Genomic DNA, 27,599 nt, shown 5'->3' on the forward strand with positions numbered 1-27,599 from the left:
TTGTTGATGACGATCCACATGCATGGATTATGATGGGCGATCCATTAGGGGATACTCGACCTGATAATGTACCAGAATTCCTTGGAATTGCAGTTCCAAATCTTGAGATATTTCCTAATGAACACGTATCTTTTACAAGATGTGTAGTTACCTTTTTGTTAGATGAATTGTTTAATTTTATTGTGCAATGTACGATTACGAAAGCTTAATTATATTTTGCAAATCAACCACATATAGATTTTAAAATTCATTGTCTACAATGGTGCGATGTTACCAGAAACGACATTAAAATATTTTTGATATCTACTAAATATAGACCTACATAAGAAACTACAAATTTCAAAGTATTGGAGTACGGGTTAATCTAAATACTTCATGGTTTCGAGAGAAAGGTCTGAGCCGAAACAGATTTTTATCAATTTTAAAGTTCTTAAGATTTGCTGACCCAAATGCTCTACAAGCAAATGATAGATTATGCCGTATTAGACCATTTTTAGAACGCATGAGAGAATTTTTCAACATAACTATCAACCAAATAAGAATGTTGCTGTTGATGAATCGTTGATGTTACAAAGGGCGCTGGCATTTTCGACAATATATAAAGTTACATCGCTCCAGACGCGGAGTAAAAATTTTTAGTCCATGCATCTCTGATGGATATATGTACAGCTTTTAAATTTATACTGGACAAGGTCAGCATTAGTTTCCTCTTCCTGAAGACGTTAATAATGCTAGATAATCGCTTCCAGAAAGAATGGTAGTTCATTTTGATAGAAACTTACTTCTTTTAAAAAATTATTTAGAAGAACTAATTTTAAAACAGAAGAATAACCAATATTTAAAAATATTTTGACAAAAGAGACATGTACGTTCTTTCGGCAGAATTTAGTGCGGAGCTTGCTGAAAGAGGGAGATATATTATAGTTGGTCAGCGAGAATATTTTTGAACCCGCAGTAATTCAACAATACAATCAGTGTATGCGAGGCGTCGATGAAACCGATCAATTATTACATACCTATAATTGTTGCCGTAAATTATACACCTTGTTCAAGAAATTAGAAATACATTTTGTTCAACGTGCAATATTGAATTCACATTGTGTATGACCGAAATATGACATTATTGACCTACTCAAATTTTGTAATTGTCTCTTCCGTGGAAGGGCGTTCAGAAGAGAAAGAAAGATTGGATGCAAATGAGCCACTTTCTAGACGACGTCGAAGGCAACAAATTGAAGATCATCATGAACCTGTTGTTGAACATTTCCACCTACTCGTTGTCGTCAGCGTCCACAAAGAAGATGTGTTATGTTCGCCAAATAACATCAGATGGGATACTAGAGACTTTTGTAATTTGTGCCCTACGAGACCTGCAATGTGTATGCCATGCTGCTTCAACCGTTATAATCATTTTGTTTAAATTTTATGTAAAATAGATGATTATAGTAAAATATGATTTTGTTTTGTATGTTATTACATCGTTCAGTATAGATTCATTATTATGATGTAAAGACTACAGTAGTCTTTATAATATAATAAGAACAATAAAAGGCACATCTGTACAATAAAACATCTTACATAGAGCTGGAGCCAGTCAAGGCACATGTCGTGCGCGTGAACTCTTCCACACATACAAGAGATCATGCGCTCTCAGTACAACGATACACAAGCTCACAAACATAAATGTACTACTCTTAACTACTCAGCGAAACATGTTTTTAGTTTTTTAAATAGAAATTTCGAATTTTGAGAATGCTCAATTTTACACCTAAAAAGTATGCACAACTTGCAAACATTTAGCATCATCTTCTTATCAATTGCTCTTGAAGACTTAATGAGTTCCTTAGATCAATAGTAATGGATTTTTGAGTCATTTTCAGTCTATTTTAAAACACAAATATTAGTCTTTGTCGTATCTTTGTTAATCTCCACTAGAAAATATGACAAATCTACTTCTACATGTTCTATACTTCATGTTAATCCCCAGGTCATAACCATCTATTTAAAAGAATTACTAGTTTCAACTCTGAGCACTAGAAAAATACAGACACCATTAACTTCCCTCTCCAATTTTGAAATTTTGTTGAGTATGTGAATCTCAAAGTTTTGATGTACATGTTGTGTTTTTGATGTGTTACTATTTTGGAATATCCCTGATGCTGACACCTTTTCATCATAACTAAAACGTTCTAAATGGTACAGTGCACCCAAAAGCGAAGTAGATATAGTGAAAATTTTTTTTACTCTAGTTAGTAATCGCTAACTGAAAATGATAATTTATCACTAAAAGAATACATCTGAAAAAACACAGTCGTCTCCTAATATGGCTCTGGTAAACTTTTTCTTCCTCGAGACTCAAATTATCACTTCAAAGTACCAGGACGGGATAAACATTTTTTAGTTATTTGGACATTTGGGATTTATTTTTGTTAATATTTTTTTTCAATTATTATTTCAACTGCAATAAATTTTATTTAAAAATAGCCTTAAACAAATAGAAACAATATTATTATGTATCAATTTCTCAACAAATTCAATTTGTAATAATAATAACAGTTATAAATTATTTATAAATTTGAATAAATCAATCTAATTTTGAAACAATCACAGTTTATTTTTCAAGATGACATTTTTTAATCTTTCGATACAACAATGGTTTCATTATTTTGATCTCGATCTTTGCTAGTTACAGAATATATTGTATAAGGTTTGTTGATTACAGGATGATAACCATGGAAACAGTCAATTTTAATTCTTTTTGTGTTATAATCTAAATATTTTTGAAGAAAAAATTTATTCAGTTCGTGAATATGAGGATGAACCATATATTCTGAAATGTCCATCCACTTCGATTCAACAATTTCTCGGTCACATTTTTTTATTTCATTAGTAAGTGCCTTCAAATGAACTATTGTATAAATATCTGAACAACCAAACATGCCCTTGTGGGTATGCCGAAGAGTCAAAACTGACTGGAATTCACCTCTGATATTAGTCTCTTCATATACTTCACGTACAGCAGCGTCAACAATATTTTCCCCTGAAATAATAATTATAATTTATAATATTTGAAAGTAATATGTGAAAAAATATTCACAATCCTAACTTTTTACTAGTTACATATGTCCCCCTTTCTAAATGTTGTTTCTATTATATCCAATAAGTATACTAAAGTGTTTTATACATTATCTTCTGAATATTTGTTTCAAATGTAGCCCTTCTTTTATTTATTGAAGGACAAACCTATTTTTAATACATTCTGGGTTGAGTAATTAAAAGGAAAATAATCCAATTGTAAGCTTAACTTCCCCTACTAGACACTCTTCCTTGGCTTGATATTCTTCCTCAGAGAGTGGTATTCAGTTAAAGTATATATAAAGCAGTTATAAACTGAAAACAACTCAGACTTATTTACATTAAAGACAAGCAGTGGAGCTAATCTACGGAAAACCAGAATGAATACAGCCCTAAACTGAGTCAATCCCATGCCAGTGCTGATCAAAGATTGTTATAACAGTAACATCTTAATACACGTTCCCAAAACCCTAATAATATGAAGAATTAATTTGAAATATTAACAGTCATTTTAAATCAAGTAAGTAACCACAATTCCAGTATAAGTAAAATTATTAGTAGCTTGAATTTATTTGAAAAAATATTATTTTTGTCCTTAACTCAAGTACTGTCCAATTTTTTTCTTAAAATTTGAGTAAAACTTTCAAATTTATGGTTTAAAAAAGTGAGAATATTACTGAAGCAATCATAAATGATAAATGTTTGCAATGGATATTTGTTTTAAATTTGACTTGAAGATAATATTCAATATTACAAAATAAAAAAATCTATCATTTTTTATTAATAACATTAAAAATAAGATGAATATCAATTCGTATTTTTATTTGAATTAAAAAAAATCCTACCAGGTTCTACGTATCCTCCTGGCAGTTTATAGTGTGGCATATTCCCTGGATAATATTTTTCCTTGACAACTAGTACTTGGTTATTGTCATTACTAACAACAGCACCAACACCTAACATGGTATGGGCATAATTAGGAATATTACTTGTTTCAGTTGTAGATAACCATAACACCATCATTACATATTCTTCTTTGGCATGATGAAATTTAAATCCATTCTAAAAGCAATTACTACGTATACTAAAAAATTTAGTAAATCACCAAGTATACAAAATTGTTATTTAAAATTATACATATATTAATTATTTTCATCTATTTATTTTTAAACATACAAAAGGAATAAGGACTCAAATTATTCACAGATATTTAGATTGAATTTATATAATTGAATTTATAAAACATATTACTTCACAAAGTTTTCATACATTCTATGAACTATACAAATACTATAACAAAAATAATACTAACTTTGACCAACACTGGAATCCAATCTGATTGATTTAGATGCACTTTAAACCAAATTCCTCTATGACCACTTTCTCTCCAATTTAAAAGAGAACCTTAAATTGTAAAACATATGGTAATCGAAGAGAAGATATGAAAATATCCTACCTTGTAATTTCTGAGAAAATTCTTGACTATTAATGCATTGTTCAGTTTGTGAATCGATAGTGATTCCTTTGAATCTATCCAATTTTCCGTTAAAAAGGTTTGTATTTGAAGAAGCCATCACATTTCTTGAAAATCTTAATTAAAATGTTGAGTTTATTAATGTTTCTTATGATAGTTCTAGGTTACATTAACTCTTTTCATGTTATCATTGCATAATTTATATATGAAACTTACTTTTTAGATATATCTACATCTACCTCATTAGTTTTCCAAGGTCCATGAATATGTTTAATAACAATGGAGCATAATCTGTTTAAAGGAAACTTTGATCTGCTCCCTATCGAGGTAACAAAACTTAATACATAAGACATGTAAACTGTATTTTTTTCATTTTATTACTAGTTTGTATTATATTTAATTACACTTTGAAATATAACATTTATTATTAAAAGTAGACCTTGAATTTTGAGTTCAATTTTTGTTGACCTCTTACGTATATATTTCCTTGTTATGACATATTGCTATTGGGCTTGAAGGTATTTCTGACGTTTGAATTTTGAATATATTGCATAATTTCCACAAACGTGATCTGTGATCATTTGTGTAAAACTTCATGTTAGACAATTCACAGTGTTGCCACCAGCTTGTTTTATATAGAGGTGGAGCTGGTAACAAGAACGAGTCAGATCCAAAAAAAGTCAAATCGGTTATTCAAAAAAAGAGCACAAAAACTGAATTTATTGTAGTTATATTATCTTTATAATTCTTAGATTAGGGAAAAGATTCTAGAGATTCTAAGGTATAACTCATCAACGGACCAAGGTTTGTATGTGCGAACCTTGCAAACATAGAAGATATCTAATTAGTTATGTATTTGCAATAGGCGATACCTAGAAGAAAATCAAACTCAAATCCCTGGAAGTATAAAGAAAGAAATCATAAACAATGAGTCAGATTTCATAAAAAGGAGACAGGAAGTAAGTTGCTTTCGAACCACCTGTGGCAACGCTGACCATACAGTTGAATCAAAACGTTATTGCAGAAGTATCAAAGATTCTATATTCGTTTGGCTGTTTTTAGTAACTCCAAAGGAAGCGTTTCCAGTTTTTCAAGAAATTGATTATTAATTTGAATTGTAATCGGTTTTCGAAAAACTGAATTCCTGTACTCGAATCGAAAATCCCATCTGATCAGTGTTATTTCTAATAAAAGTTGTGCCACTTTCCTTTTGCTGAGAAAAAAGAAGTAGTAGTAGACGTTTTTCCCATAAGAACTGTCCATATAGGAGTATTACATATATGGCTTATTAGCGGTAGCGGAAGTGAAATTTGTTAAATCGACTGTGTTCTGTGATCAAGTGTCAAGCTGTAACATTTATTAGAAGAAAAGTAATTGAATTCGTTTATGAAGATAAGAAAAATGAATTGGAACTGCATGAATTATTCTCTATACTTTTGTTTTGAATTATAATGACAATTTTTATATACATATAAAAGTGGGTGAGTGATGAATACACCTTGTAATTCTTTGAAAAGGAACTAGACAAAGTACCTCCACATTTACCATTTTTTATGACACTTGATAAATCAATAAAAGAAACGAAAATACCCTCTATTTTAAAAATATATTTGTCATAAAGTAACATGACACATAAAACAAAAAAGTGTGCGATCAAAGATTTATAAAACTCTTTCGATTTTTATCAGACTTACACGGAACACAAAACTCTGATAAATTCACGACTAACGTACTCGTACTTAACATCAATCAACCGAATACAAAACTCCCCTATAAATAAGATAATCGCACCAAAACATGTGGAAAATTGCATCAAACATCAACGAGGTAACTGCTTATAAGTTTTTTCACATATCGATTTGAAACATAAAGAAGTTTCTTGTGTAAAAATAATATGACAATTTCAAAATTGACATAAAAAATGACAATATCGTAACCTTCCTCCGAAGTCAAAGTTCTATGAACTCCGTTGTCTCGGTTCAATACTAATTGCATGATCTGTGAGAAGTTTCAAAACAAAAATTACGTCAATTAGAATAGTACGAATTTGTACATATATGTGAGAAAGAAGGCGTTCTTGTTCTCTATTTCGCGTTATATGTTATGTGCGGAATTTGACGTGGGAGTGATAGAAATGTTGTGGCATAAAAAGCATTGACATGTAAAGTGTTAATAAAGATTCCAATTGAAATGTGCTTGTGTAATAAATAAACCTGAAAAATATTTGTAACAATGAAGTTGAGCATCTTAGAAAAACGAGAATTAGATAAATTCACAAAGTTTTTGGCACTCAAGTGTACCCAAATTATAGTACAGTCACGACTTGGAGAAAAAGTATCAACAAACTGTAGGCCCCAAACAACAGGCACAGACTGGGTAATATTCGAAAATCCGCCCTTCGGTATGTTATTCTACTCATCATAATATTTTTATTTGTTCCAGTTCAATTTGAATATTAGTGATCTACCAGATGTTCTTGCAGAAACAAAAAGAGTTTTGAATGGTGAAATTCTGTCATCAAAGTTACCCCTGTGTGTAGAAATTTCATTACGCACTTCAGAAGGGGATCGCATGGTTTTAGAAAATTGGTGTTTGAGTATGTTACCTGAGCAATGTGATCCTACTACAAGAATAGTGCATACAATATATAATCGTATGGGTACATTACTCAAAACACTTGTATCTATTACACGAGCTGTTCCTGCTTATAAACTTTCTCGAAGACAAGGTCCTGATTCCTTCGTTATTTGTTATCGTGTCTTTTTAGGTTAGTATATTTAACACTAAGTTAAAACAAATGTTTTCACACAACATCTACACTATCTTACACCAATATTTTTACTTTCATATAGAGTTGTAGGTTATCTAGGAAATTTTTCAGAAGACTTTCTAAGCTACTAAATTAATAAGGTATTGTAAACTAAACTCTCGTTCACTAGAGGCTACAAGTAAACAAAACTGGAGTATTCTCATCAACTCTGGATGTGAGGCTCTTTGGAGTTTTCATCTTCCACCAAAAAAAAACAATAAACAAAATTAAATGATTAACAAAGCAAAAAAATCATTATTCATAAATTTTTATTCATGTACAAATTGAAATATTTTAAATTAAATAATTCTTCAATAACTCTTATGCATATATAATATCTCAGTACTTATTTGATAGAAAATTACCATATTAGACAAAATATTTTATTTACTAAATTAATCTATGGTGGGGCACACCTAAATAGTCGAAGGACTAACTTTTCCAAATGATATTTCTCGTTTTCCATCCTGAAAGGTCTATTTTCTACCTGATTCTTCCTTTGCCAGTGCATTTCCACGTATTTATTTCTTTCACCATTGATCCTGATGCCAAATATTTTTCAAATTCCTTCTGGGATCTGGCTAATAACACAATATCGTCTGCTTTTGCTGAAATTTGTGCTTCCGGTGATAGATCAAATCTTGTGTCTGTTTTTAGACTTTTCTTTACCTCTAATGTGAGGTTAAAAAGTGGATAAAGGGTCCCCCTGCTTCAGCCCTCTTTTTCCTTGAAAACTTTCTGATTGCTTTCCTTCAGATGATACTTTGATTTCAGTTCTATTCAAAGTCAGTTTCACCATTCTTGTAAGTTTTCTGGGGTCACCAAAAAACCCTAAAGCCTCATACAACTTTGCCCTCTCTATTGTATCTTAAACTTGTTTATAATCCATGAATAGTAGATGTAGTTTTGGATTTTGGTCTTGATTAATGCTCTGAATTGTTTTTAATGTAAAAATTTGGTCTGCTGTGCTTCAGATTGGATTGTATGCAAAACTGTATCAATATCTGAAGTATTGAACATGACATAATCTGACTGTGCTTACATCTCCTGAAAATTTTATTTGTTGCATACTTTTATACATTTTCTCTTTATGTAATCCTACATATATTTTATTCACTAAAATATTTGTAAACTTTCTCCTTTTTGTTGAGGAATGCAGTTTTAATATTATACCTCCTGTATAGCTATTATAATATTATATGAACTCGCTATCAGCTCTCTTTGTCAACTTATAATCAATTCTAGAAATTATAGATGGAATGCTTGTGATAATGATTAATAACTATTGAAAACTACTGGAAATAATCTCTTGCATAATAACAAATTTTTATAATAGTCTGTTTATGTGGAATGTTTTCTATCTAAATAGATACAAGTTATAATCAAGTTACATTAAAAATCTCTTTATTCAATTTTTTAAACATATATAAATTGAGATATTGAGTGCAAATAATACATATATATATATATATATATATATATATATATATATATATAATATACTTATGAAACTTTGTCCCTAATGTATATAGATTGTCTGATTCAAAGAACTATACTAGATATCATAAATATGAAAATTGGGTTGCAAAAGTTGCACACATGCAGGAAATTCTCCAAATATTAAAAATTTAATTCATATTTACACTATTTAAATGTATTGCAGGCTTGATAATTTAAATAAAAATAGTCACATTAATTCATGTGAAAGGAAGTTAATGTTTAATACCAAGTATTGACGTAACACATCCATTTTTTAAATGAATTTACATAATTTTTTAAATTAATTTCACAAAATACATGTAAACATCCGTCATAATTTGAATAACAACCTTTTAATAAGAAAAATCTATAACAATTACTTTTATTCCAATATTAATCTGTCACAGAATAGTTAAAATGGTACTATACACCTTTCTCCTCTTTTATGCTTAAATCCTAATGGGATGTTCCGACCACCGCTTAATAGTTTCTTGGCAAGTTTATCAATATTTTTTATCACATTTCTCCATAGACAACAAATATTTTGTAATCCTGTTTGGCCTAGTAGAAAATTATGCAAAATGCAAAGTAACTGTTACTGTCACTTCTTGTACATCAATGAAAGTTTTTATTATCGCAAAACATGGTTAAATGTAATTTCTAGCGACCATATTCCATCATAGCATTAAAATTACTATTCTACAGCAATAATTTACCTTGAACAACAAGGTTGCCCATTTGTCTTAAGTATAACTACTTTCTTATAGGATATATGTAAATTAGAAGGAAGTAATAGCTTTAACGGAAAAAGCCTATAGTATTGAAAAGAATAGGAATGTGACCTTCAGTTGTATGGTCGACAAAAGTCAAGGAAAATTGTTTGTTTATAATAATTATATCTCATTCATAATTATTCAAATATTTTGTAGGTACTTTTAAAAAATATAGTCTAGGTAAAAGAATGTCTAAAAAATATTAACTCCAAATTTGATAAATACTTATGAAGATGAGAGGTTACTTTAAGATGGATATTATTTTTATAATCTGCCAGGAACAAAAATTATATTATGTTCTCTATTTTTTTTAAGTTGAGAAACATTATCATGTAACAATTTACACAGTCAATTTCAATTACTTTTTTCCTACCATTACTCTGAAAATGTGAGATATTTTACTTGCTATTTCAAGTTTTTAGATAATAAAATAGTTTTCATCATGAATCTTCTGTAGCCAAAGTTAGTGAAAAAATAATGTTAAAATTTAATTTGAGTGCATAAAATTTACTAATTCACTTAATTCATTTTGATAATTTAAAATTTCTATTAATTTTTGAACTATAAAAGTAATTGCTCAAAATATGTACTTTTATTACTTCACATACGAAGGTTGCTACTTAAATTTTGAGATATGTGAATATGCCAGAAAACATCGATGCTGTACGTAAACTAATATTGCAAGAGCGTCATGTGACATACCGTGAAATTGAGGCCTACTTGGGCATTAGTTTCACTCAGATACTTTCAATATTCGTGATAATTGGTGCAAAGAAACGCTGAAAAATGAATCTATGAATGTGACTCCAAAACTGAACAAAAGTCTGTCTTTCCAAATCTTCGAAATAATTGAACATGTCTCCACCGTTCCATTAGAGCAACGTAGAACGGTCAATTCTGATTGGTACACTACCATTTGTTTGTCAGAAGTGTTTAAAAAATCAGGACAACCAATCGCAGAAGACAAATCATTCTCCACCACGACAATGAGTTGAGTTGAAACAAAAATTTTTTTAACAGTTACAACATCAAATTGATAGGCCATCCACTGTACAGCCCTTGTTTGGCACCCAATGATTTCTTATTCCTGCAGATCAAAAATAAATTGCAAGGGCAACGTTTTTGTACACCTGAAAATTCATTCAAATCACATGTTTTGGAGGTACCTCAATCGGAATGGAGAAAAATGCTTTGACAATTTGTTTAAATGCATGCAAAATTGTATTGATCATAATGGAGAATATTTTAAAAAACAACAAAGCCATATTCTTTTTATAAATATTTATACTCAAGTAACAAGCCCCTTACAATTCTTCCATATTGAATTTATCGAGAAATAAACAAAATTTTTAGCAGATTTTGTTGAAAAAAATAAAATTGAAAAGCACTGTAAATATATTATGATCATGTAATTTCTAGTCAAATTTTCTTACATAGAATAGTGCAACATAATAAATCATAATTGTTATTATATGAAAATAAATCAATTTTTCTTCTTATTTTATAGCTGAACCTTTGATTCAGTGCCTAGGTGATGATTTTAACCAAGTTCAAATTGGTCAAATATGTACCCCGATTGGTACATTAAGTCTCTCAGTTGCATATCGCACGAAAATGACCATCTCACCTACACAGGCACAAACACAGACACAGAAACAGACACAAGAAGAACTTGAAGAATCTGATGTAAATAGTGATTATTCTTATCATCATTCAACCTCGGAAAGTGCAAGCAGTGAAGAGTAAGTTGTATTCAAGTTACAATAGTTCACTAAATTTTTTTATAAGACATTGAATATACTTTATTGTTTTATATCAGAGGTAAGGTTCTCATATGTTAACAAAAACAAAGGATCAAAGAGTTTTTTCAATATTGCTAAAAGTTGAAAATGTAAAATTTAGTTGTTTAGGATTGGATGAGTGTAAGATAAGTGGAATGAAGATATGGGGACTTTAGACTTATATGAAACGAATCTTTAGATCTTTTTATTTATGTATATATCTATCTAAAAGTTTTCATTTATTGCTCCTATCAAGTAATTTCAGGATCAACCATTCGATTTTGTTTAGTTGATTCATGCATATTTTTCTTAAAGAATTTTCAAATTTTATTCAACTAATTGTAAAGGCAAATTTCTGAATTTCTTATAAATAGCTGGCAAAATAAGTTCTGGAATGTCGGTTTCTTGATTAATTTTCAACTCCATTTTTTCAATAATTTTCTTTATTTATTTTACTATCATCAACATCTATTCATTTTTTTTTCAAAGAAAGATTAAAAATTGGATTTTGATAAATTTTTTTTTCAATATCACAAGAAATCAACAATATACCAAAATTTATTTATTCAGTGTCAACTATCTTCTCAAAGTCATATTCATTTATGATTTCCTAAGGAGCCCCAGAGCACTACACCTGGGTGCGTATGAAATAGAAGATGAAGATCTCTGGCAATTAAAGCCATCACACATTCTAGAATTTTTAAAAGGAGTGGGATTAATGGATGAGCAGTGAACACTGGGTTCTACAGTATCACAGCAAGAAAGGGGGACCCAACAGATCCTTTGGGTCGCAGTGTATACAAGGCCCCAAATCTTTATCATGTGCCCTGTTTTAATAGTGACCTCACTCTGTTTAAATCTTACTAAAATTATTGCCACTTCCCTATTCTTATAGCATTTATCTTCCTTTTATTTTGATAAATTATAATCAGTTCAAATGTTACTACAAATTAACATTAAATATGAATGAATAAAATTTTTTAAACGCCATTTATTTTAACTTAATGTGTCAATATTTAACTAAATATGATAAATGCATAAGGAATATGCAGTTCTAATAAATTTTCCACTAATTTTATAAATAAATTAGCCATGAACTAAATTTCACTGATAACCAAAATTAATGAAAAGTCTATTACTCTATTTTAAAATACTATCAGTAAATAAGTTGTGAAGGTGACTGATATATTGAAGAAGAAAAAACTACTAAAAATCAAGTAAAATTGTCAATAACAATTACACTGTTTATAAGAGTTTGTTTACTATCGATTATTAAGTAATTTATTGTGAAATTGTTTTCAATGATGATGAATGTTTATCATACCAGTTTGGCAATGAGAAGTAGAAAATAAGTTTAAACTTTGAAAAATCTGATTTAATTAAAAAAATTATACTTTTTATTTCTCAAGTTGCAAATGTTTAATGTTAAATATTTATAACTCAGTCAAACATTCGGAACCAAATTGTTTATTTTTAGTGAGGAGCAATATTATGCAAGACTGAAAAGAAAAGTCGAGAGACGCAACGATCGTTTTCCTTTTGCTACAACGAGAGAATTCAGAGCCTCCGATTTCCCTGATTATAAAACCCGTAAAGCAGAAAAGGACATTTGGAAATCCATTGGGGTGTATAAAAGAAAAAAAAGACATGCCAAGATCGAAAAAGACAAAACAACAGAAGTGGAAAATAAGATGACTGATATAGAAACCAGTACAACAGAAGTGGAAACCAAAAATATAGGAGATAAAAATGACGATAATGGTCAACAAGAAGCTAACGGAAACTCAGTGACTGAATTGGCAGCAAAATTGAATAATCTATCAGTAGAACCACCAGATCCATTTGATTACACAGAATGGGTAATTGTTATTCATATTATGATTATTTGCAAAAGTCTTCCCAGACCCAAAGTAATATCAGATTCTATTAAATAATTTATTGAAGATATGTTCAAAATTGATCTTAATCCATGCCTTCCATTTTTGGAGAAAAGACCTGTAAATGATAGAATGACTATGATGCTACTAGCTCTTAATATGGATTCCTATATTAATACCCTTAAGTAAATTTTTAGTTTTGTGTAAAAAATTTTTTCACTGAATCAGATCAAAATAAATAAATCATGACTTCTTTGACCGCAATGTTAATAGATGTTAGGCCAATATCTATCAAAAAAAGTATAATAGAGAAGAATTCTCAAGATGCTTTGATAAAAGTATTCAATACTGTATAAATTCTCTAGTTCCAATATCTACTGTTAGAAGGGTTTGTGAACCAGAAAGGGGATCGAAAAGGTAAAATAGAGAACCATAATGAACTTTTATACTAGCCCATTATTCTGATTTTTTTGTGTTAACTAAATTATAATTGAAACTTTTTTTCAGGAACCACCTTTTTGTAGTGGCAATAGTTTTATGATTCAGTGGGGACGATTCTATCATATGGTTAAAAATCCACCCTCTATCAATCCAAGAGTGCCTACTGCTGAAGAACTTCAAAGTACACTGGATTATTGGGAATCTCGTGCGCCAGAATTTGATGCAATACTAGAAAAATTTTCTCAGTCGGACAGTAAATAATGTGAAAGTATATTATTGAGATTTTATTTGTATTTTACAATAAAAATTTTAACAGAATATGTCTTTTCTTTCTTGTGCATCTACATAGATGCAGATCTAGATAGATAATAAACGGTGTTCTTTAACTAGACTTAAATGAAAATTACTTGAACGTCTTCGATCTACCTATACATTTAAACTAGAGCACAAAAGCAATGTTTTAAACCTATTCAGAAAATCGGTTTCCGAGCTCTTGGGAAATAATAGGGGTTTGAATTGTTTTTCCGTGGTGGTATGGTAAATGCTTCTATTTAACTAAACGAGGAATCAAACATTCATGCTCCAAAGCATCTCTTCAAGAGATGCTACTTCGTTTTCGAGCACGATCTGGTGATGAAGTTCTTAAAAATCACTTACTTACTCAAAGTACTCATACTAGGGCTATGTACACATCGTCCGTTATTCAAAATGAAATAATTGAATTATGTGGAAGTGCTATTCAAGAGGAACTAATAGGTAGAGTCAAACAGTCAGGTTTCTTTGCTGTACTTGCCGACGAAACTCAGGATGTGTCACGTCATGAACAGCTGTCACTTTGCCTTCGCTATGTTGACTGCTCTTCTGGAAAGGCTCTTATTCGAGAAGACTTTCTTGAATTTGTTCATGTTAGTGACGTTACAGCTGCAGCTTTAGCTTCGACGATCATGCAAAGGCTAAAATCATTCGGAATAGATTTGAAGAATTTAGTTGGTCAGGGCTATGATGGAGCCGCTGTGATGAGCGGACGGTTGAAAGGCGTAAGAACCATAATTACGAATAAATATCCCCGAGCACAGTTCGTACACTGTGCAGCTCATACTTTGAACTTAGTTTTGGCTCATTCTTGCCAGATCCCTGCAATCAGAAACTGTATCGGGACTATTAAAAGCATAATTAACTTCTTTAGACAATAAGCAATCCGAGATGGCCTTCTAAAAAAAACTGCGGACGAGATTGGAGCACCCCATTCAACCCTTATCTCGCTTTGTGAGACACGCTGGACGGAGAAACACACAGCCGTTGAAAGGTTTTCCGAGATGTTTCCCGTGGTACTTGCTACACTTCAAGCTCTCCAAGAGTCGGAAAGGGAAGTAGCAACCCAAGCTTACCAGTTGCAAGTCGCAATGGAAAATAGCCAGTTTATAGTGTCAATGATAGTTTTAAAGAAAATTTTCTTTTATACATCAAATTTGAACCGTGTCCTGCAAAAAGTCAATATTGACTTAGCTAATACTTGCAATTATGTGACAACAATTAAAACCACCTTGCAGAACCTACGTAATGAACAGGAATTCTCAAATCTTTTTGAGGAAGCAAGAAAGTTGAGTTCCACTGATATAAGTGCTCCAAGAGTAAGTGGTACACAAATAAATCGCAGTAATATACCAGGTCAAACTGCAGAAGTTTATTATCGACGAAATGTGTTCTACCCGTTTATCGAACACGTAACCACCGAGCTTGATGCTCGCTTTAAGTCTCACGAAGAAGCAATTTCAGGAATTCAGTTGCTTCTGCCTAACCAGACTCAAAATACTGAAGCAGCAAAGAAATGTATAGTAGGGATAGGAGCAACATTTCTTAGTGAAGTGGAAATAAAAGGTTTGGTAAGCGAGTATGAGCTCTGGCACAATCATTGGTCTAATCAGGAAAAACCCTCTACCGTATTAGAAGCTATGGACGGGTGTGACGAACTCTTTTTCCCAACGGTTAAGAAGCTTCTTCAAATCTTAGCGACACTTCCAGTGTCAACTGCCACGCCTGAACGCAATTTTTCCACTCTTAAGAGGCTAAAAACGTACTTAAGAAATAGAATGGGAGACGAGAGGCTTACAGGCCTCGCGCTTATGAGTGTGCATCGAAATATCGCGATAAAATTAAATGCCTCCGAAATTATAAATAAGTTAGCTGAAAGAAGAAAAAGAATGAACTTAATTTTGTAACAATGAGTACCTTAAGTTTTAATAAATTTTTTGGCATGACTTTTTTTTTTAATAGGTACTCCAAAACCAAAATACGGTTAGCTCACTTTAGCCTATGGGGAGCAAAACAAAAATCAGTGGTTAAACCCCCCCCCCCCCATTGAAAAGGTATAAATACGTCCCTGATCTCTTGTAACCAATTTTTAAAAAGCTGTGAATGAATCTTGTACTTTGAACTGTAAAAAACAAATTTCTTCATTAATAAAACATGTTATAGCTGATAAACAATGAATTTCTGTCGAAAAAAACGATTCAATCATATCACTTTCTCAGATGAGGGGTAAACCAGTGAAAATATATTTTAATAAAAGTACCAAACACATTTTTCAATCAATATTTACTTAGTATTGAAGGTTTTTAAAAAAATAAAAACATTAAATCTTAGCCTGAGATCAACTTGCGCAATAGCTAACGCTTTTAAAAATAGTGAAATTATTAAACATAATTTGAAAGAGAACTTTTGCATCATAATCATGACGTCGATAAATTGTTGTTGAAAAAGTAGATTTCTCGAGTATACATTCGAACAACGGTGAAAAATATCTGAAGAAACAATATTTTACTGTCATAACATTGAATATTTCATAGCTACTGTTGAATCTAAACGACAAATGCCAAAAACTCATTTGAAGTTCGGCATAGATGGTAGAGGTAGATTTGTGAAACTATGTGTGTCCATCCAGTCTTCAGAGATAAATAAATCAGCACAAACAAACTCACGTCGGAAGTATAGTGAAGAAATAACATCGAAAAAATTTAAAGCTTCTGGTGTGAAGTAGTTATTCATCTCAACTATAGCAGCGAGAAACTTATACAAATGCTTTGATGTTGTGGTTAAAATTGTGGATCAATAATTTTTGTGGAATGGAACGATTGCTACAGATCTAAAGTTGGCAAATATTCTAGTCGGCATTGTGATACACGCAAGTTGCTATCCTTGTACGTGGTGTTATGCTAAAAAAGATGAACTTCACGAACTAGGCCCTCATAGAACAATTGGAGAAACAAAAAATTATCTAGACTGGATTGAAGCAGGAGCAGATAAAAAAAGCTCAGAATTTTATAAATATAGACTATTTCTCGACATGATTCACCTCCTGAGCTTCACCTACTTTTAGGTGTTGTAAATATATTATTCACACACATGCTTCGAGAGTTTCAACCAGATGCTTCAAAGTGGACAAGTACAAGTAGTGAGATCACGCATGGCTCTCCAGATTTCAAGGGAAATTCATGCAAAGTATTTCTAAATAAAATAGACATCAAGAGACTCATTGATTTGTTGAAGTATTTCAAAGTGTCAATGAAGTCGTTGATACTTGTTTAAAAGTGAAATTGGAAAGAAATTTTCGAAAAAACAATTCAAACCCCTATTATTTTCCAAGAGCTCGGGAAACCGATTTTCTCAAAAGACTTAAAACATTGCATTTGTGCTCAAATTTAAGTGTATATAGATCGAAGATGTTCAAGTAATTTTCATTTAAATCGGGTTAAGGAACACCGTAAATATTTATGAATAAAAATATTTGATAATTAAATCACGTCCAATTGTCATCTTCTTTGAATGTTTTATTCGTAGATTTCTCAACGACCATTGATTCAGGTTCAATCGTCATTTTTTTCAACGCTTTATTTCTGAAAAAAAATAACAGTATATAAAAATGATTTTTCAAATATTCATTCTTATCAATAAGTAGTTAAATAAATTAAAGTCCCATTTTACATACTATCAACACATCCGCAGTATTAAAAAATCTTTTAAGCAACATAAGAATATCAATGTGTGATCTATACCCTATTTACTTTCAATCTATTTGTATAAATTTCAATAGAATTATCACTAAGCATCAGTACAAGCTAGGGTGGGGATCTGTCTGTGGTTAGCTTTTGTTTTACTTGTACTTATACATATAGATCAACACCATTACCAAAAATTGCTTCATAATACAAATAACCACGAAATATAAAGTACAATATCAAACAATGGAATTTTGTGAAATTATAATGGGGAATCAAAATGAAAATTTCACGTAGGTTTGTCCCGATAATTTTTGTACAAAATATTTAACCAATTTTGTAACAAGTATCTTTTAAGGAACTTTTCTTATCTGCCATAATGAACGAAGTTAATAACTTAAACTAAATGGAGAGGCCCGTGCTCCTCAATTACGTGTAATTGAGTACAAACATTTAACATTGTGTTTTATTAAAATTTACACTAGTAGATTGGAAGAAGTCTCGAAATAAATTATAGATACTCACTTTCTAATCAGAATATGAAGACTTTTGAAAACTTCTACTTACGTTATACACACACACACACACGCAATAACAACTGAATTTTTACGAAGTTAAGAACTTATATGTGACCGTTGTTCAACACTTAATCTACTTACTTACATTCCAGGATGATCCCTTTTCTTATTTTTAGGTGCCGGAGATTCTGAGCTTTTTCTCTTCTTTGAAGTTATTGGCAATGATGTTATTGACGGCAGTTTACTATCCGACAATTGTTTTTTTCTGTTTTCGAATGTTTGGATTGTGTATCCGTTGCCCCCCTTAAGAGTTTTGTAGCAAATTTTGGCCTGATCTTTTTTATACAACCCTATATACGCCGATGTGTCATCGAGCCATGAGACAAATATGTTACCTTAAAAAATCGAAATAAAATATGAGATTCTTTAAAATAAAATCAGATATATTTAATAAATAAGTTTAAGTTTTTACAAATTTTTGTACGAAAACCGTTTAAATTAAGTATAGGGTTGTAAGCATGAACGCCCCCTATTTTTTAGTGTGGAATTCATCGAGGTTTAGAAAAAAAGGGGTTTGAAAAAATAATTTGCACAATTTGGAAAGTTATAGACCTTATATATGACAATGCTGGTAATCTTGAACTCGATTGTTTTCAACAATGAATTATTAATCACTAAGTTTATTATACATGAAAATTTTAACCCTTTAGTCAAATGATGTTTTGAAAGTTATGATCACATTTAAAGTAGATTCTAAATATTGAATAAAATACAAAGGATAAAACCGAAAGTCATTTATACAATTTTTCAAAAAAATATTACAAATGCAGACTCATTAAAAAACGTGGAATTGTTGTTTTAAATCTAAATTGTTGTCCTAAATATTGGAGTATATCGATTGAATCCAAGTTTTCCTTCTAGTTTTTCGAACAAAAATGAGAATAACACCAATTTTTGTCTTAAAATGAGATCAGTATCATTGTAACGTTGTAATAAATTGAACGAAAAGTTTGAAATTACTAACTAATTAACCCTTTGCACTCCAGCCTTAGAAGCAATAGTAGAAACCAGTAACTCCAGAGTTATATTAGTAAAAAGTGCATGTATTTATATTTGAGAAAAATGCGGATCAATTTATTGGGAACACTACCATATGTGCTATTTACAGCAGACCTACCGACTAATGACGAAATCATCACTGAAACATTTGCAGATGATACAGCTAAACTTACAATCCAGGAAAATCCAGTTACAGCGTCTTCAGACACAACTAAACAACGTTCAGACCTAGTTACACAAGTGGAGAATCAAAACAAATGAAGCAAAATCCGTCCAAGTAACATTTACCTTAAAAAAAGGCCAATATCCTCCAGTTACGCTTAATAACGTTCAAATTTCACAATCCACTAGTAGTTAATACCTAGGAATACACCTTAATTCAAAACTTACATGGAAACAACATATTTTCAAAAAGCGAAAACAAATTAACCTAAGAATATAAAATCTACACTGGCTAATTGATAAAAAATTTAAACTCTCTTTGGAAAACAAAATACTCATATACAAAGCTGTCATAAAACCTATTTGGACTTATGGCATCCAATTTTGGGAATGTGCGAGTAAGACGAATACTACCTTAAGACAAAGAAGCCAATTCAAAATACTACGAATGATAGCTGATACTCCATGATACCAGACTCTACATGAAGACCTAAGAATCTGCTTTATAAAAGACGTAATTGCAGGGCACAGCACAAAACACCATAAAGGGTTAGTAGACACAGTAATCCCTTACTCCATCCCCTCTTAGAACCCCTTGCTTATAGAAAACTCCAAAAGAACTGGTCAGCTGATGTAACATATGATAAAAGAGGTTTTATGACTGGAAAAGACCTTATGACCCTAAGAAGATCCACAGGCCCCTGAGCCAACCTACTACATTATAGAAGCGTTATGGTTTTGATTGCTAATAAGGGTTGAACAAAAAAAATATAATGTAATAAATCATTTGTGGCTTATATCTGAGGCTAAAAGAACAAACTTGAGGCTCAAAATTTCACAAAGTATGGTATTTTTCAAATCATTCGAGGTTTATCGGGAAAAGTATCAGAAAATTCCAGTTTTTCGTCTCTGGCCTCGTTCTTGCCTGTTGAAACCAACTATTCATATCCTTTTTTTACTCTTACGTAATATGTGAAGTCTTTTGTCAAGCCTAGCTTCTTGATTTCAGGTGGATCGATCTTCTCGGAACTCCACTGAGTTGATCGACTAAACACTTGACAAACTTCAAATGGGACATCTGCATGCTCTAAAAAAATATTTCCTCCACCTTTTGAGTGATTTTCTAAGAAAACAATAGATTTATGCATACTGATCCCTACGATCGACACCACCCATTGACCCCGTGTAGTTAACAACTACTTTAGGATTTTCAACATTTTGTTGCTTACCACCTCTTAAACATCTTATTTTTGTGATGAATCCAGTGGAGCTTAACAACATCACGACTCTTTAATCCATCCAGGGCAATATCATTGTTGTTCCTTTTTGTAAGCAATCTATTTATTTACACCAAATCTTAGATTTTGATAGTACCTGTTGTTTGGCATTTCATTTTTAGGAATTCCTCCGCCAGCACAATGCTAGTATGTCTGTTTACATGTGATATCCTTCAGCACCTGGTACGTTGTTCAATAGATAATTTGTTGTGATACTGCTCTAATATGGAAGAATGTTATAATCCAGTTTCTGAATCTACCAAAACGTATATCCATATTCCCCATTTAGTTAGCTTATTGGGAGAGTATGTTATATTTTGCCATAGTATAAAATATTCTGCGAATTTTGCATTTAGATATTCCAAAAAATTACTCACTCGTTGAATACCAGTTCTTACATCTCTCCTTTGCTGATCTACGGTTATAAATGCAGCATCCAGAACAATTGATGGAATAATTCCTGGTAAACACATTTGAAAAGAAAGGTATTTTTGTATTGTTAATTGTTGACAAGTAATTTTGCAAATTTGACCAACCCATATTAAAGATTACTTTGATAAAAGCCCAAAATTCCTGCGTGTTAGTGTAGCACCATGAATGCCATATTAAATTTTGATCAGAGTTTTTTTTCATTTTTCATAATTTGTTGGTGAGGTTTGTACTCGTCTCTGATACAATTTCGTCCACCAACTCCCCTGTAAAATACAACTTAAAAAATTCTACAGGTTCATTAATATTAAATATTTATGGCCCTTGAACTTTATTTCCCGTTGATAAGTTTAGTCGTGGGAAGGGAATATCACTCCATGTATTGGTGTCTGCCGGTGGTGCATCTTCTTCCTCTGAATCCGATTCAATAATTTGATTTCTTTTTTTTTCTCACTATTATAACGTCACGATCTGTCCCAAAGTCATCTAGTAATATTTCACTCAAATCATCTCCATGTAACACAAAATCTAGTTCATCTTCCACATTACTTATTTCACAACTATCATCAAAATTTTCGGCTTTCATCTTCACTACACGAGGGGTTATAATGTAATAATTATAAGAATAGGAAACACTTACCATTGTATAAACATAAAATGCAAATCACACACATTGGAACGCAAACGTACACTTTTAATTATTTAAGAATTTAAGCTTACTGAGATAAATAAGCGTATCGCAAATGAAGCGACAACAGAGTACAAAGGGTAATAAATAATACTGACATTTTCAGAATTTCCTTCATTAATTAAACTTGTAATAGAGCACTAGATTCGTATTAATGTTATCGAATAACGTGTTCAATGGCCTTTCCATCAAGTATTACTGTTTAGATCTTCTATAAAAATTATTCACAAGATTGCAAGGGAATATCCCAATAAAATCATATGCAAAGTAAACAAAAGTAGTTTATCGTTTAGTACTATAAATTACAAAATATATTGTACTAACACAATATGACACATAAATAAATGAAAAATATGAATTCGATGAGATATAACTTACCAAATGGGCTGAACAGTTGTTGAATATTATTCAATTTCCAATCTTCTGGAAATTTTAGATAAAATACGTGGTCTTTAGAAACTGCCACTAAAAAATAATAATATATAAATAGTTTATCAATATTTATCTATATTAGGCTTACTGTCTTCTCCAGCCAAATTGATATACTGATTATCAGTCAATGTCATTAAAAATAACCTAAAAGCATTATGAAAATACATATATAAGGTGATCCATAATTACTCTTGCGGTAGTTATTAAAACCGAAGATCAAAAAAACCAATATAAACTGAGTTGAGGACAAGGTTAATAGAAACCAAAATCATGTACATAATATTGTTAAACATTTAAAAGTTAGCTATGGTACATTTAGGAATGTACTAAACAAACAAGGTCTATAATTAGTCATATAAAAATATGAATGTATATAGTTGTTAGTTATAACTAATATATTTATACGTATTGAATTTGACTGTAAATTGTTTTTTGATTAAAAAAACCCAGTAATTTAGATGTCGTTCATTTTCCACCCTGTATTTCCGATTGTGGTAAGTCGTTATTTACATTAATCACTGGAGTCGGCATGAAACGTACATCGTTTTCATTCAATATAACCATACACCACACCCTCATCAATTTACAGATCTGGTAGTTTGCATAAATATAGAGGTATCCTTTGTTTTCACACTGAATAATAAGAAAGACACTACTTTCAAATATATGTCAAGCGGTTTTATTTATGTGCATATTTTGGAGTTTATTAATATTACCATAAAAGGTAGTTTTGAAAGGTAAGTGATGGTAATTTTATGTCACACGTTTATTGATCTTTAATATCATAGAAAAAAAGAGATGTTTCCTTGGATTTTTTGTTACAAAATAACCCCCACTGACCCTACAATGAATTTCCTTGCATTCATATGGGAACATGTAATTAATTATCCTCATGTCTAATAATAACTCCTAAAAATAAGGTTCTTAATTCACTACTTCATATGGTTGTATCTTCTCTATTTTTTAGGTTAAAAGTAAAATATGTAAATGTAAATAAATATGTAACACCTTGTATATCTGTGAAATCTGTTAAAATATAAATATATGAATTAAAATTATTAGTGGTCGTTATTTTTGAATGATGAAAACGTAACAAATTCTCCTTAGAACAACAAATTGTTATTTTTTATAATCAGCTTTGATCGATTATATTAAATGTTAATACATATTACAAGCAATCTGTTCATATTCAACAACTTGTAAATATGTGTACTCACTTGTTCATAAAAGGTTCCAAAAGATCCATGCTATGGAATGTTTTTTGATCGCTTCTGTTATTCAGTAAACCTAAAATAAAAATAGATTATCCTTAAAATACCAGCTGGTGAACAAACCAAAAGTGAAGTAGTAGTGAATGTGATTGAACCAAGAGACACTAACCTAGATGTTTCCACATTCCCAAAAAGCAGAGTCCAGTTATGTATGCATCATATCCAGCTTCATGTTCCTTATTATCATTTACATCATATCCTCTTCCAGGTTCTTCCACTACTAAAATACAACAAACAAAAGATAATACATTAATAATCATTAGACATTAAATTATTATCTGAACATCAATAGTAAAGAGTAAAAGAAATGTGAAAAGAATATGAATAAACAAAAAAACTTGAGTAATCCTAATAGAGGAAATTGAGCATAATATAAACTTAAACTCAGTTATCAAAAAGATATATCAAGGGCCTCCAAAGAAAGAGCATCAACAGCAGAAATAAGTTATGAAAATAAAAGAATCCATCTACTAGTAAAATAAATAAATAACCAAAGAAGGATTCTTCAATGTAAGGGATGTATATGATATTTTAATTTGAATTATATTGAGAGCAAGTAAAAAAAAGTTTCTCAAAAATAAAATGCAAAATGGAGAATTTAAATATATATGCCAGCTCAAATTGACTTGTTGTTTGGTAATGGTGATGGGAGTGAGAAATATGTATTGAATATGTATATAAAGATATGCAAATTTCAAAATAAATATTATTTTTAAACAGAAGAGTATGAAAACTTTGAAAAAGCTCATGATTCAGCTCCAGGTTTTGTTATAAATTAAAAATTTATAATATATAACAAAGACAAAGACAAGTAATGGATCATATTTTTTATCATATGCCCTACTACCTTAACTAGGGTCAAACATAGAGTGGGGTCCTTTTCTAAAAGCAGGTATTCGGAAACAAATAAATTCGTTAGCTTCATTAAGTAATGTATAGTTTCACATAAAAAAGAAATTTATGCAATGTTTCATTCATGTAAAAAAGAAATTTATGCTATGTTTCATTCATGTAAAAAAGAAATTTGTGCAGTATTTCCTATCGAAACAATTTTTTATTGATATATTTAGCCTGATTTTTTAGATAAAAAATGTTTTAATGATATTATAATCGATTTTGCCGAACCATCTTATATATTTTATAAAGAAATTCATTCCCTAAATTATTATTATTAAAGGGCCCCCTGCAGAGCCTTGGGCCTAAGTTCTGTGCCTATGCATAAGGACAACCCTGTCGCCAACTTTTTGTGGTTGTAGCTGTTTCTGTGGTTTCATAATAAAATAAATTTACATACCTACTTCTGGAAGTCCAAATGGTTTTTCAGATAAAGTAACAAACAACTGTTTCAATACTGTTGATTGAATAAGATCTCTGAAAGGTTCTCTGCTTGACATATATTTGGTATCCAATACTCTAGAATCAACCAGAAAAAATTATTGAAAATATGCAGATTGATAAGGAGGGAAATAAAGTAACAATTAAAAACTATTTATAAAATATATTAAAACCTTGAGAAATGGAAGCAGAGATCAGAGACTCTTGTGAAAATATTGAGAACTAGGATTTTGCATATTAAATAAATTCCATTTGTTGTGAAAATGACCAATAATTGATCAATATTGATAGATTAATTAAAACATAAAAAGGGAATTGGGAATATTTGTGAAGAATCACTAAATCATATCAGTGAGTAATTGATAATACAATGGATGCTTTGGAGGATGAAGAGTGGAGAAGTAATGGCAGATGAACCAATATTTGATGAGGAACTAAAAAATGCAGTTTTTTAAACTGGTATAAATGTTAGATAATGAGTTCTTCAACTTTTTCTCTTACACATTGTTTTTACACTATTGATGCTATTTTATTATTTCTAATACTGATATAGTTTTCTATTTTACACTTTTATCAGTATTGATATGGTGCTTTCAATTACACTGTTCTAGGATACAGTCATTATCTCAAAGCTTTGATCCATCTATTGCACATACCTACATTTTTTATGACCTCCCAAAAGAATATCTATGCTCACAAATACATATTGCGCTCAGTAGATGCATATTACGTTACTCATACTATCAATAATAAATAAATAATCAGTAAGCCTACCTGGAAAATAGGGAATGACTAATTTCTTTAAAATCTTCATAAGATACTGGAAGTTCAATCAAAAATTTATCAATAGTATGAAAGAAATCCAAACATGCATTGTGACCAACAACTAACTTTCCCTAAAAAGGAATATCTAATACACAATAATTTACAGAATGTGTTTTTAACTTACAGATTTGATAATGAACTTCATAACTTTTGTAAAACCCCTAAAATTTTCTATTTCTCTTAAGTGTTCATCATATTTTTTCTTTGCAAGATGTGCTTCTTCTTCTGCAGTCTTAAGCTTAGTAACAAAGAGTATTCTATCTTTCTCTATTTGTCTTGTCTCTAAAGAAATTCGATCAAAATATAATTCTCTTTGAGTTTGATAAATCAACTTTCTAAAATAGGCATTGCACTTTGGGAGTTGTAACTCCTTATCACCACTTTCAAGGAAATTGTCTATTTTTGATCTGCAAAATAATAAGTAGGTATGCACTGATACAATTATTTTAGTTACCTTTGAATTCCACATATATTTAAAATACTATTGGTAATCCCCAAAACTTATTTGTTTAAATAAATGTTCTCTCACAATTCTATCTACATTTCCTATTACAAACTCTATAAAATGTTACAAATCCTGCTTGCTTCAAGAGCTATGCTAGAAACTAGGAGCCTCAGCATGGTTCTATATTCATATATACCTACCTTATCACTTAAATATTTCTTATGAGTACAAGTTCAGTAACTGTTGATGTAAGTAGCAGGTAGAAAAAATTATTGCATTTAATTAACAGTCCATGGATTTCTCATGGAGTATACTAAATATCATATGCAGTTCCAACCAGAAGTTAATATAAATTTGATTTTATTGGATACATATAAATATTGTACCCAAACTTTGATTATTTATAACTTACTTAATATCTTCAACAAATTGTACTGAATTATCAGATATTTGAATGCTATCATGGCCTTCATCACTCTGTTTTGATTCAATTAGTTCTAAAGCTTTCTGATATGCTTGATCCACATTAGCTTTGTATCTTTCGGCTTCTTCTTCAGTCAGGTAAGAAATACCTTCTTTAAAGAGTTTGTTGAAATCGAAACCATTACCAATTAAAAAATCTATACTTGATGATTGACATAGGAAACGCTGATCAGGTACATTTTTATTAACAGGTCGGCGAAATATAAAAAAATTATAAGTTCTTTGCTTGAAATTGTGTTCAGATTCGTCATATCTAAAAGAGAATGAGATTAAAGATGAAATTGTTGGTATAATCAAATCTGAAATATACCTAAAAATACTAATGCCATATTGCATTACTAAAAAATCCTTACAATTGTTTCGCATTTTTTCATAATATTCTTTGGGACTATCAAATGTATTGATATTCCTAACAACAGTAAGGCCGGAAAGCTCACAGTCAATACTAATAAATAAACTGTGATTGATTGCATTTTCTATTTCTGGTAAAAGTGAATCAAAATCTAAAAAATGTTTATGATTTTTCATGAAAACTCAAATCGTATAGTACTTACTTGAATTTGTAACTTCCATCGTAAGTATCTATATTTTTAGGCTTATTATCAAGTTATCTTTTCTAATTTAACAGTGAGTAAATACTGTAAATAACAACATGAGCATGTTTTGATTGTTCAAAAGAAGGCTTACAAACATTATTTAGACTAAGACAAATGTCACTATCGACAGGGACACTAGGTAGTGTGTTCCGCTCATTGAATTTAACGTAAAGGAAGGAATATTGCATATGGCGGTCGGCAATATCCGTTATACCATAGACATGCTATATAAAAATTATTTATATTCATAACTATATAAAAAAATAAAATAACAAAATTTAGAAATAAAAATTTTATTGTCCTCTAAATATAATTATTTTTGTTGATGTAGCCCTAATACAATATGAACTGATCATAGTTTTATAAATAAAACTT

General features: G+C 30.5%; 4 protein-coding genes across 5 annotated transcripts; 2 read left to right on the forward strand and 2 right to left on the reverse strand.

Annotated features, from left to right (window-relative positions):
* Nucleotides 1–2,593: 2,593 nt before the first annotated feature.
* Nucleotides 2,594–5,144, reverse strand: LOC130901928 (uncharacterized). Its single transcript, XM_057813628.1, has 5 exons — nucleotides 4,766–5,144; nucleotides 4,532–4,665; nucleotides 4,388–4,479; nucleotides 3,921–4,137; nucleotides 2,594–3,040 (listed from the first exon to the last, which is right to left on the reverse strand). The coding sequence occupies exons 1-5, from the start codon at nucleotides 4,900–4,902 to the stop codon at nucleotides 2,634–2,636; spliced, it is 987 nt and encodes a 328-aa protein (XP_057669611.1). The 5' UTR covers nucleotides 4,903–5,144; the 3' UTR covers nucleotides 2,594–2,633.
* Nucleotides 5,145–6,292: 1,148 nt separating this feature from the next.
* On the forward strand, nucleotides 6,293–14,027 carry LOC130901926 (autophagy-related protein 13). The gene is made up of 5 exons (XM_057813626.1): nucleotides 6,293–6,925; nucleotides 6,992–7,316; nucleotides 11,118–11,352; nucleotides 12,869–13,250; nucleotides 13,776–14,027. The coding sequence occupies exons 1-5, from the start codon at nucleotides 6,782–6,784 to the stop codon at nucleotides 13,968–13,970; spliced, it is 1,281 nt and encodes a 426-aa protein (XP_057669609.1). The 5' UTR covers nucleotides 6,293–6,781; the 3' UTR covers nucleotides 13,971–14,027.
* On the reverse strand, nucleotides 13,915–27,398 carry LOC130901924 (poly(A)-specific ribonuclease PARN-like). 2 transcript variants are annotated; one of them, XM_057813621.1, is made up of 12 exons: nucleotides 27,183–27,398; nucleotides 26,939–27,131; nucleotides 26,558–26,881; nucleotides 25,825–26,107; nucleotides 25,650–25,771; nucleotides 24,835–24,953; nucleotides 23,650–23,760; nucleotides 23,487–23,556; nucleotides 22,358–22,413; nucleotides 22,216–22,302; nucleotides 18,368–18,617; nucleotides 13,915–17,602 (listed from the first exon to the last, which is right to left on the reverse strand). In XM_057813621.1, exons 1-12 carry the CDS (start codon nucleotides 27,199–27,201, stop codon nucleotides 17,506–17,508), a joined length of 1,731 nt encoding a protein of 576 aa, XP_057669604.1. In that variant the 5' UTR covers nucleotides 27,202–27,398; the 3' UTR covers nucleotides 13,915–17,505. The 2 variants fall into 2 exon arrangements, with proteins under 2 accessions (XP_057669604.1, XP_057669605.1); XM_057813622.1 differs by having other exon boundaries at nucleotides 17,400–17,602; nucleotides 18,364–18,617; nucleotides 27,183–27,381.
* Nucleotides 14,312–14,902, forward strand: LOC130902416 (zinc finger MYM-type protein 1-like). The gene has a single exon (XM_057814556.1). The coding sequence runs from the start codon at nucleotides 14,312–14,314 to the stop codon at nucleotides 14,900–14,902; it is 591 nt and encodes a 196-aa protein (XP_057670539.1).
* Nucleotides 27,399–27,599: the final 201 nt, after the last annotated feature.

The sequence above is a fragment of the Diorhabda carinulata genome, chromosome X, assembly GCF_026250575.1.
Source record: "Diorhabda carinulata isolate Delta chromosome X, icDioCari1.1, whole genome shotgun sequence".
NCBI classification, from domain to species: domain Eukaryota; kingdom Metazoa; phylum Arthropoda; class Insecta; order Coleoptera; family Chrysomelidae; genus Diorhabda; species Diorhabda carinulata.

Excerpts from the sequence above, each read along its gene's own strand:
- LOC130901926 (XM_057813626.1), top strand. The coding sequence starts at position 6,782 with ATGAAGTTGAGCATCTTAGAAAAACGAGAATTAGATAAATTCACAAAG. Across the intron at positions 7,317-11,117 it reads TTGTTATCGTGTCTTTTTAG|CTGAACCTTTGATTCAGTGC; the intron begins GTTAGTATATTT and ends CTTATTTTATAG. Across the intron at positions 13,251-13,775 it reads CATTTGATTACACAGAATGG|GAACCACCTTTTTGTAGTGG; the intron begins GTAATTGTTATT and ends ACTTTTTTTCAG.
- LOC130901924 (XM_057813621.1), bottom strand. Across the intron at positions 23,761-24,834 it reads ATTTGGACTTCCAGAAGTAG|TAGTGGAAGAACCTGGAAGA; the intron begins GTATGTAAATTT and ends GTTGTATTTTAG. Across the intron at positions 18,618-22,215 it reads ACAACTGTTCAGCCCATTTG|GTAACATATTTGTCTCATGG; the intron begins GTAAGTTATATC and ends CGATTTTTTAAG.
- LOC130902416 (XM_057814556.1), top strand. The coding sequence starts at position 14,312 with ATGCTACTTCGTTTTCGAGCACGATCTGGTGATGAAGTTCTTAAAAAT.
- LOC130901928 (XM_057813628.1), bottom strand. The coding sequence starts at position 4,902 with ATGTCTTATGTATTAAGTTTTGTTACCTCGATAGGGAGCAGATCAAAG. Across the intron at positions 4,666-4,765 it reads GATGTAGATATATCTAAAAA|ATTTTCAAGAAATGTGATGG; the intron begins GTAAGTTTCATA and ends ATTTTAATTAAG. Across the intron at positions 4,138-4,387 it reads GGATTCCAGTGTTGGTCAAA|AATGGATTTAAATTTCATCA; the intron begins GTTAGTATTATT and ends AATTGCTTTTAG.